This window comes from Saccostrea echinata, unplaced genomic scaffold, assembly GCF_033153115.1.
Source record: "Saccostrea echinata isolate AGI-Se365-2 ecotype Australia unplaced genomic scaffold, CSIRO_AGI_Sech_v1 ptg000048l, whole genome shotgun sequence".
Classification (NCBI taxonomy): domain Eukaryota; kingdom Metazoa; phylum Mollusca; class Bivalvia; order Ostreida; family Ostreidae; genus Saccostrea; species Saccostrea echinata.
The window spans coordinates 115,854-126,438 of record NW_026889797.1 but is presented as its reverse complement, the minus strand read 5'-3'; the positions used below and the strand labels follow the sequence as shown (position 1 = coordinate 126,438).

Here is a 10,585-nt window from a genome sequence, read left to right as displayed (position 1 = left end):
AGTACCAAGATTTTTACAATAGTAAATCAAAGTTTTTACTTTAGTAAATCAATATATTTCTAATATGGATTTCAGATTTTTATGCTTCATGCACATTTTTTTTAATATAAAATGGAAATATTACATGAAAACTCAGATATTATTTCCACATTTTACATCATTGTTATCCAATCCAAGATATTATCACCTTTGAAATCCCCTAAAAAGTAAGGTTTCAAAGTAAATCAAAGTCAAAGCATTTAATTTTCGTAACAATAGTTAACTACGGTTATGTTTTGCAAAGGTTTTGTTGAAAAGCCGACTCCGATGAGAAAGGCCTTTATTTGTCTTACCAAACTCCCCCCCCCCCCCCCCCCCAAGATATTTGGGATGAATGCGCATCGTTCAAATGACTGAAAGGGTAATTTGCAATTTCTTTTGAAGAACGGGATTCTAAAAGTGACATAAACAACATTGAAGTCATTTTTTTTTATCACTAACACTGATATTATTTTTTAGTTGGAACATATAAGTCCTTTGGGACAATGTTTTTGTTACACAGAGGGGTAGTACAGCAATAAGAGCACGTGAAATATTTTGGAGTGTAACTGGCTGGATCATATCCAGAGCATTCCGGTCTGTCGGAAGTTTTCTCCCACCATTCCTGTTGGCATTCTTGTTCATTGACACATCTGAAACAACCTTATATTGTATACTTTATTCTGATATAACAAATGTGAAAAGTACAATAAACATGTTTCTGTTTAACACCCTAAAACAAATACGTGTTCTAATCAAATACAGAGCTTCTTTCTCATTAGTATGAGATAATATCTTCTGAACTAAATATCAATACCTAAGGATAAAAAGAAGTTAATAAACCTTTGCCTAGCGCTTTGCTTAAACCATCTCTGATTTCTTTCTAAAAAGGATCAGATATAAGACCAAGACATGCGCTATAAAATAATATTTTGGCATTTGTTATGATTTGATTTAGCTGGAAACTGAACTTTAGACTACATTTGTTTAAATGCATCGAAATGTTCAACATATGTATAGAAAGGCCAACAAATCTTTGAATTAAATGAGCATTACATTTATAAACCTTACAAACACTTAAGCAACAGCATAAGAAATGAAATGAAAGTACATTTATTAATAATTCGAATTGTTTATGCATTCTGCATCTTCACAATTGCACTTCTAATGTGTCAAAAAGCTTAAATGAAAGTCAGTGTATGGTACAACGCCGCAGATCAATACCTTTTTTTCTTTTATATTTATTTTGTTTTCACAATGCAATGCAAACAATCCATACTTTATTTTTATCAGATCTGTGTATATATAGGAGAGAAAGAGAGATTACAAATTTTTATTTTTTCTATTATTACCTAAAATAAATGATTTTCTGTTTTAGAAAATCAAAACAATTGTTTTATTAAATTCGAATTGAACCCCTTCCTTCTGAACAAAAACGAGAGACCAGGTCCCGACAAATTCATAGCTGCAGAATATAATTATTTATTCCCTCAACATCTTATTTGTGTTATTTTCAAATAATTGTTAATTCACAAGGATTATCAACCAAATAAATTCCAAAATTGCAAGATGTTTTCTTTACTCGTCTTTAGAATGGCAAAGGTGAATTCAATAATTCTAAAAAAAATATTAAAAGGCTCAAATAGTGTTTAAACTTTGTAAAGAAATTCTAATACCGTGTTCAATAAAATGATACTGCACAGATTTATTTTTCAATGCAAATAAATAAGGCAATTTATTCACATGTACTTCTACCCTTTTTATACGATGTTATTCATTTCTTTAGGATATATTAGTGTTAGATGGTTGAATACACAATATATCAAAAGGTCAAGGTCAATTTTGGATAAACATGACCTGTGTTTTAGACACTGTCTCTGAACAAACAGGCAACATTTGAACGTAGCACTGTCTGCGTTCATTTTACAAGTGATACGGTTCTTAAAAGATCATATCGACCGAGGCTAAATCTTTGCAAATACAAACCTTCTATCCAGTGTTCTGGAGCCATCTCTATTGTTTACCAATATATTTAAACAAAACTGTTGGTCATCATGTTCACATTGTAATGGTGTAGAAAACTGTTCACATATATATATCGGCATCCCATTGCAAAGGTAACAGGAAGCTATGCGAAACAAAACAAAATAACAACGACAAAATGGAAGCATACATATATGTAATTGTTCATATTTTTATTGAGAGCATAATACAAATATATATTTCTTAACTTTACGCAACCTATTTGTTTGGGATTTTTTAAGTAGACTTGAATAGAAAAATGAAAATCGATCAAGTCAGCAAAAACTACAGCTGTTACTTGGAGAGGCTGTTGTTGAGGGTGTAGTTGTTGACAAAATTGGAGTAGTGTACGAGATAGGCGTGGTCAGGGACGATGTTGGCGTTGACGAGGTAGGCGTTGTCGTGAACGGAGTTGGCGTTGTTAAGATCGAGGTAGGCTTTGTAGCGGACAAAGTGTGCCTTATAGTGGACAAGTTTAGATTGATTGACGAGTTTGGTATTGCTGATATCAAAGTGGGTTTTGTGGTGGACAAAGTGTGCCTTGTAGTAGACAAGGTTGAAGTCATCAACGAGGTAGTTGTTGTTGATATCGAGGTGGGCTTTGTGGTGGACAAAGTGTGCCTTTTTGTGGATACGGTTGGAGTGATTGAAGAGGTGGGTATTTTTGTGGACGAGATGGGCCTTGGCGTTGACGAAATGGGTGTTGTCCAGGACGTCGTGAGATTGGCCAGGGACGAGAAGGGTGTCGTCGTGGGCGAGATGGAAGTGAATGAAATGGACCTCGTTGTAGACTTTGATGTCACTTAATTAAAAAAAAGATCATGACCTTTACAGAGATTTCCTACAATGCATTGTAATTTTATTAACTTATATTTTAATAGCTCTTGACGTGTTCGCCCACTCTTCGTTCATTTTCACTACATACAAGAATTCATTGACATTTGTACACTCATTTCAAAACAGAAGATGAAGTTATCTAAAGTTCCTTGGCAACAGACATCACTGAAATGTTAGTCTCTTGACTCAAAAAACTTAAGTTGTACACAAAAGGTCAGGTAAAAATTTTCCCTTGACACTTTGTTATTTTGTTCTAGAACACAAAATTTCTATTCATATGCAGAATGAAAAATTACAACTTCCCATTTTGCCAACACAGTTTGAAAATTGCTTATGAGACTCTCCTGAAAGAAGATTGTGAAATTAGACATCTGATTTGAAGTTCTGTATTATAATTCACATTATGATACCGATCAATTTGAGTACAAAGCGTTGTAAAAATAGAACATACATAGCTGAGGAATTGCAAATCCACATGTAGATATGTAAAATATATAAAATGTAAAATTCAATTTTAACACAAAAGAAAAAAAAAACAAAGAAATGATTGATATGGAACTCAAATTAAAATATGTCAAAATGAGGAATATTGAAATAGCGGTTTGAAATATTTTTTTTTTCGATTAAAAAAACTCAATGCAAAAAAGATATATAAAAGAATCAGTACGTAGATGAGGTCACAATATTTGACTTTGTCCGCTTTATATGACCTAGATAATAACTGTACTAAAGAAAGGAGACTTTATAAATATGTCCAAATATCAGACCAATATTATGTAATGTATTATTCAAACTCAAAGGTTCGTTTAAACAATACAAATCAGGCGCAGAGAATTACTCTTATACATCAGGGGCTCGTTTCTCAAAAAGTCGTAGATTTGGGCCTAAGTTAGTCCGACTAAGTAAGTTACGCCAAAATTTAGACGGGCCTAAATCGCGTTTCACAAAGCGGCGTAAGACTAGGCCTAAGACTAAGACCTCTCCGCTAAGTACTAAGCATGCGCAGATCGTATTTTATTTGCTTTAGAGACTACAAATACATGTGGCGGATCAAAGTAATATCAAACTTAAACCTAAATACAGAAGTAAGGCACTGGAAGCATGAGCACGCTTGCATGTTTTCGCTCTTCAACATCTTTCAAACAGATATATTACGCAAACCTATCCGTATTTTCAAGGTCAAAGCATTAAAATTAAATAAATATCTTTGTATGCTCAGATAAATTTCAAAAAATCTATATAGGTACAAATTACAATAGAAAAACAAAAACGTGCATGTTCTCGATTGTGATATTTCGATATACAATCGTACATTAAAACCCAAACAATGTACATAGCACATGTACTCGCAAAAAATTGGAATTCAATAAGCATGAAGAATTTTTCTGAAATAATTTTCCTTTGAAATAAGCCATATTGTCTTTTCAATTATGTTTACATTAAAATAAATATAATGGGAAAGGCCTGGAACAGGTTCGTAGCAACGATTTCAAAAGTGAGGGATGAACCCCCTCCCCAAAAAATCTGACAAGCCCACCAAAAATCCTAAACTACCAAAAGGTGGGGTTGGGGGGTAGGGGGATCTCCCAAATTAATGTGACAAAAAAACTTCATTAACTGTCCAAGTCCAAAAAAACCTAATTAACTATCCAAGTCATGGAATTTGCCAAGTCAAAAGCTACATGTAATCAACTGTCCAAGTCACAGAATTATGGAATTTGCCAGTGCTCGACCTTACAGTGTGTGGGGAGGAGGGGGGGGGGGGGGCAAGCAGCATCTCATGGAAAATTTAATATAGCAAAATACAAACAGTGTAAAAGTGGAGGACCGGGGCCCCTTGGCCCCGCCGCGTTCTACGGATCTGTGGAAAATTTAACAATTATGAAATCATATATTATTAAAACATGGATAAGAGATTTTTGAAAATTTATCAGTTGTATTAATTTATAATTTCATAACAGGCCCCAGGATCATGAAACAAACAACTTAGACTTATAAGTCAAATTTTCAATCACCTGTAAAATGTTTATTAATCATTGAATTAATCTTTTAAAAGAAAAAGATGGTGATGTTGAAATTTGCACCTTTCCCGATCTAAATAAATCTGATCCCGACTGGAAATATATTAAATGAAAATATTTCAGAAATTTATAAAAATATTAGATTGCTTGCCTGTAATATGGATTACAAGAAATTGATTAAAAACTAATTTAGCTTTTTGCAAACCTTCATTGAGAATGCATGTGCTAATGGAAATGTTGTATATGCGTATTTTTACATGGACTGTGTAAATTATCATATTGATATCAATGTTATACTGTACATGTTTGTCCAAAGTGTAATACATGTATTTACTAGTAATACATGTTGCAGCTTGAATGCCAAGAAATCTAATTCAGTTTGAATTGATTATTCTGGCTGAAGATTTCATCTAGATTTAAAGGTATTAACAAGTCATGATTTTCATATTCATAAATATTTTAGACAAGCAAAATTTCTTCTTCTTGATATGTTTTATGAGTATATATGCGATTTATGGGAAAAGAGGATTTATAAAATGCAGTAAATGACAGCAAATTGGAAACTCTGTTTCTCATTAATATAAAAACATTTTTAACACGTTATTGACCACTTTCTTTTCAAATGCATGTAATATAAAGTGTTTATCTGTTCATTAATCGATTAAAAGACACTCTCACAAAAATTCCTCTGAGAAAAGTACGATAGATTGTAAATTAATTAAAAACAAGTACCTATTTAAAAAAAAATAGACCCATCTGCACATCTTAAACGCCATGACAGTTCATACTTTGAAATAGGGAAAAACAGTATTACGGACAAGATAATTAATTACTGGAACATTTTACAAATTCATATTTTTCTGTTCTATAAATATTTTATTTATTTAATTGGGAGATTAAGGTAAAAGGTGCATTAACTTAATTTCCCGAATATTTCTTATTATCAAAAATATATTAAATGTATATTGTTTGAGAATTTTTTTTTCAAAAACATTCATTTCAAAAATTAAAAATTATTAGTGTGTGGGGGAGATGTGGAAGGGGGGTAGGTAATTGATTAGCCAAAATATTCAGCAAACGTTGATAGTATGGGAAAACAAATACTGAAAGTGCAGGTCAGCCTAAATTACAACTTAATTTTTAACAGAAAACACCATTACTGAAAAACCGGGAGGGTTGCAGCCCCCACCCCTAAACTACGCGTGCCTGCTTTTTTTGGTTCCTTAATATCTTACCCAGTTTCACAATTCAAAATTCTTACTTATAAATTTCCAGCTTATCAAACCTTTTTTACGGAAGAAAGTCTGCATCCTCGCTGGATTTTTACTTATTTCTATTTACCTACATAATATTGAAAATTTCACATATTTTTCGAATATCATATATGTATACATGAATAGGTATATCAGGTTTTATATCGTATACGTACAAAATAATTATTCTTTTATCTCTTTATGATCAAAACACTTGCCACTTTTTTCAAGTTGTGAACAGACTAAGAACTTGCGCCTACTCATGAGCAGGCGTAGATTTAAGCTTAACTTTAGTCTCGACTAAGTCTCCGCCTTTTTGTGAAACGCTGCTTAGTCTGATTTTTGGGTTTAGTCACTGACTAAGTCCGGACTAAGCTTACGCCCGGTCGTAGGCCTTTTTGAGAAACGAGCCCCAGAGCTTGACATTTAATAACAGGCGATCATATGGTATGTAGATAACAAACACATTTTTAAAATGTAGGCCCCAGAATGGCCAATTGATAGAATGTCTCTAGTTTTTTAACAAAATTTGTCGAAAATGTCATATCTTACAATTTCTTCTTAGAAAGATTATTGATAATTCACATTATAGTGATTTTGTTTCTGGTGTTATTTTTTTTAATAAGGAATGCGTTTAAACAGATTTCCTGATTGTTTTCTACTACCTTAAAAACCTAATCCGTAAGTGAGCAGAAAAGAAAAACTTACTTCATTAAAATCATTACTTTCAACAAATCAACTCAATATTAACTTAATTTTATTTATTCCTTCTTTCTGTTAAAAAAAATCTCAAGTTTTTATGTAACCAATTTTTATAATTGTTATTAAAATTGATATGATTATTTGTATCGTCAACATAATCATTATTATTTTTGGTTTCAATCCCTACTAGTCATTTCTGCTTAGCACAACGTAGCTTACTACAGTTATCATAAGAGATGTAGAACCAAATCTACTCACATTGCATGCTGCATCGATCCATATTACAGAGCCGATACATATCTCCTTCGTTTTCACAACAACGATAGCAAGTCCTTGTTGTTCGTTTGCCTACGATGTTATTAGGTCTAACTGGTGCATGAGTACCATGTTTATTTGGCCCTTCAAGACTACTTGTGCTCAAAGAGTCACAGGTCTAAGCAATGAAATGTAACAAGATAGGACAGAATTATTAAAAACACTAAGTGAATTGTAATGCTTAAAATCTTTTTATATGAGATATTCATCCAAGTAAACATATCAATACCTGCCTGGATGCACAACCAGCACTGTAAACCAAAAATCCATAGTTACTCAAACTTTCTGATGTGAAGCATATCTGTAAAAAGTTTTGTAAAATATGTCTCAAAACCAGTTATTCTAAATGGATGCTCCTGCAAAGACCCGAACTTCAAAAGGACAATAGACAGACAGGCATTTTTTTTTTTACCTCTGCATTGGAAATTATATTATCTATCAACACAAATCACTACTGTACATGTAAAGATTAAATTTGAGCTGAAATATACAAATATGTAATCAAGTTACCACCATTATTTTAAACACATTGTACATCATAATTATTATATCAAGTTCTGATACAAAAGGCTTATACTAAATGAGTGGTCATCTCTTTCATCTTTTACGCCAGGCAGTCTGCAACACCAAGCATAATTGCTTCCCAATCCTCCTCAGATATAAGGAAGCAGCGCTGTTGCAACCACTATTGAAATTACGACCACTATTGAAATGATTATTTCAATAATGGTTCAGAATGCATTTAAAAACAATACTTAGTCCACGAATGCTGGCACGAAGGAGATAGGGTGTAGGTAAATGCTAGGTTGAGAGCACTGAAATTGATGGAACAAAAAAAGGAAATGTTTACGTTTCAGTGTAAAAACATTTTTGAGATAAAACGAAGCATACTATTTGGTCTCTTTGTTCGACATGACAATTTTTTATTAGAAAGTCTATAGAGCCATTTTTCTTCTCAATATAACTAAGAATTTTTATATCTTATTTTTAAAACTACATGTACTTAACACCTTTACTTTCCCGAAATGAAATCAAGGATGGAACATCTATAATATGATTATTTGAAGCTTGCATACTGTAGATGCAGAAATAATCACTGGGGATTAAATTTCGTTTATTTCTTTGTAAACAATTATCAACGAAATTAAATCCCACACGAAATTTTTATATCACTATATACATGTATTGAATAGGGTTAATTCGAAACAAGAAAATTAAATATCCACGAGCCGTTTTTAGATGACAAATCAACGAAATTACCCCAACAAAAATGTGTGCTTCTACATTATATAAAGTTGGCATTAAATGCTATGTTTGAAATTAGGTACTTTGTTAAATGAAAGATATCAGCATTTGGTTGTGATTTCTAAAAAAAAAAAAAAAAAAAAAAAAAAAAAAAAAAAAGACAGGAAAACATATATCAACATATCATTTATTTAAGTCAATATATTCATGTGTTAAATTGATTTACAAGTTGAGCATTAAATCTGTATTATTCGTTATTTTAATAGTTGCTAAGTAATGGTGTTGGATTTGAAATTCATTCTCAACCACTAAAGAAAAAAAATATGTTAATAGTATGTGGAATTTCAATGGTGGTTGCAATGTGTGTATGGTTTTGAAATGCCTTTCCAACCACTATTGAAATAATTATTTTAAAGTGATGTATTTTAGTGGTGGTTGCAAAATTTGCTTGGTTTTGAAATACATTCTCAACCACTATTAAAAAAATTATTTCAATAGTGGTTGGTATTTCAATAATGCTTGCAACGTGTACTTGGTTTTGTAATAACTTCTCTACAACTTTTGAAATAATTATTTCAATAGTGGTTGGTTTCTCAAAGTGGTTGTAAATTTTGTTTCGTTTTTAAAAATGTATTCTCCACAACTATTGAAGTAATAGTGTTGATACTTCAATGGTGGTTGTAAAGTTTGTTTTGTTTGAAGTGCATTCTCAACCACTATTGAAATAATTGTTATTATTTCAATAGTGGTTGCAATATAGCATCTTGATCCCAGTCTGGTATGGATGATTACGATATCACTACTGCATGTGGGGTTAACAAATGAATGAGCGCTAATCATGTTCAGTATTTCGTCCAACAAGCTGTTTCTGCTCGTAAATAGCTTTGGACTTTCAAAAAGGCTTTCATTGTGATATCCCCTGTAGCACGTGTACATAGCTTGCTGTTCACCTCTAAGTCTAAGCAACAAAGCTAATTTTCATATGTATGAGTACATGTGTATCGGAAATTTCAGACCGATTGGCAAGAGCGTAATAGTTGTGAATCTTTAATCGAATGTGAACATATATGAACAGAATTTATGCTAAAAATCCAATCAAACAATATAAATTGTAAGTAGATAAAATCCTCTGAAAACAGAGGTAGGATCAGGTTCCCTGGAGTAGTGAGCATCCCCTGTCGACCAGTCACACTCACCGTTTTCTCTGTGTCAAGATCGGGTAAATGGAAAAATGCGTAGGCAATTCAGTCTAAAAATAATGGCCTCTATTTTTTGGGTTTTTGCCAAGTTCCTTTCTTTGGTTCACAATATCCCCCATTCACTTTCAGCAGCAGTCTCAACAATGATTCCTACGAATTGTTATAAGGTATTTTTCTAAAGGTCACGGTTAAGAATGAACTCCGGAAAGAAACAAATTCATAATGTATTGTCTCATTATTTACCTGATCACTTGAAATACCAAAAGAAAAAGGAAACTAGCATTGGTCCGAATTTAAAACAGATCAATTTAAAAAAAAATGTTCCTTTTTATCTTCAAAATTTAATTTCTAAACGAATGTCTTGATTTTTGAAGCTCAATTCAAAGCAAGTGTCCAGTTTTCTTTATTGTCTCGCATTAAGCATTTGAGGGGCATTATGAAAACCTTCTATCCTTCTGTCTTCAATAATTCAGAAGTGGAAAAAAATTATATTACACGATCAGTTTGTACTGGTTCCAGCTGACAAAGCAGGTAACAAAATTGACTTTGTCAGACTCCTTATTTTTATTGTTTTTTTAGAGGAACTTGGATTTGATTCTGCAAGTGGTAATCCAACTCATACTTATAGCTCCCTGTCTAAGGAGGAGATTCTTCAAAATCATATTCAGTCTTAAATATTTTCAGCATTGAATTCAAAATGAATTTGAATAACCATACCTACATTGGATTCCTAAACTTCATAAAAATCCTTACAAAGATTCATAGCGGGTTCGTGTAAATGTTCTATCAAGCCTCTTTCTTTACTCCTCACTAAAATATTAACAGAAGAAAAGGAGAATTTTCGGGAGTACTGTAAAACAATATATTCGAGAAGAAGTGGTGTAAATCAGATGTGGATGTTTAAAAACTCCACGGAACTCTTAGAAAATTTGAAATCACAAAATTAACCAAAATCAATAAAATCAAAATATAC

At 32.2% G+C, this 10,585-nt stretch overlaps 1 protein-coding gene across 1 annotated transcript; it reads right to left on the bottom strand.

Annotated features, from left to right (window-relative positions):
• Positions 1-487: 487 nt before the first annotated feature.
• Positions 488-2,606, bottom strand: LOC133203105 (uncharacterized). Its single transcript, XM_061338954.1, has 3 exons — positions 2,330-2,606; positions 2,005-2,146; positions 488-671 (listed from the first exon to the last, which is right to left on the bottom strand). Exons 1-3 carry the CDS (start codon positions 2,604-2,606, stop codon positions 488-490), a joined length of 603 nt encoding a protein of 200 aa, XP_061194938.1.
• Positions 2,607-10,585: the final 7,979 nt, after the last annotated feature.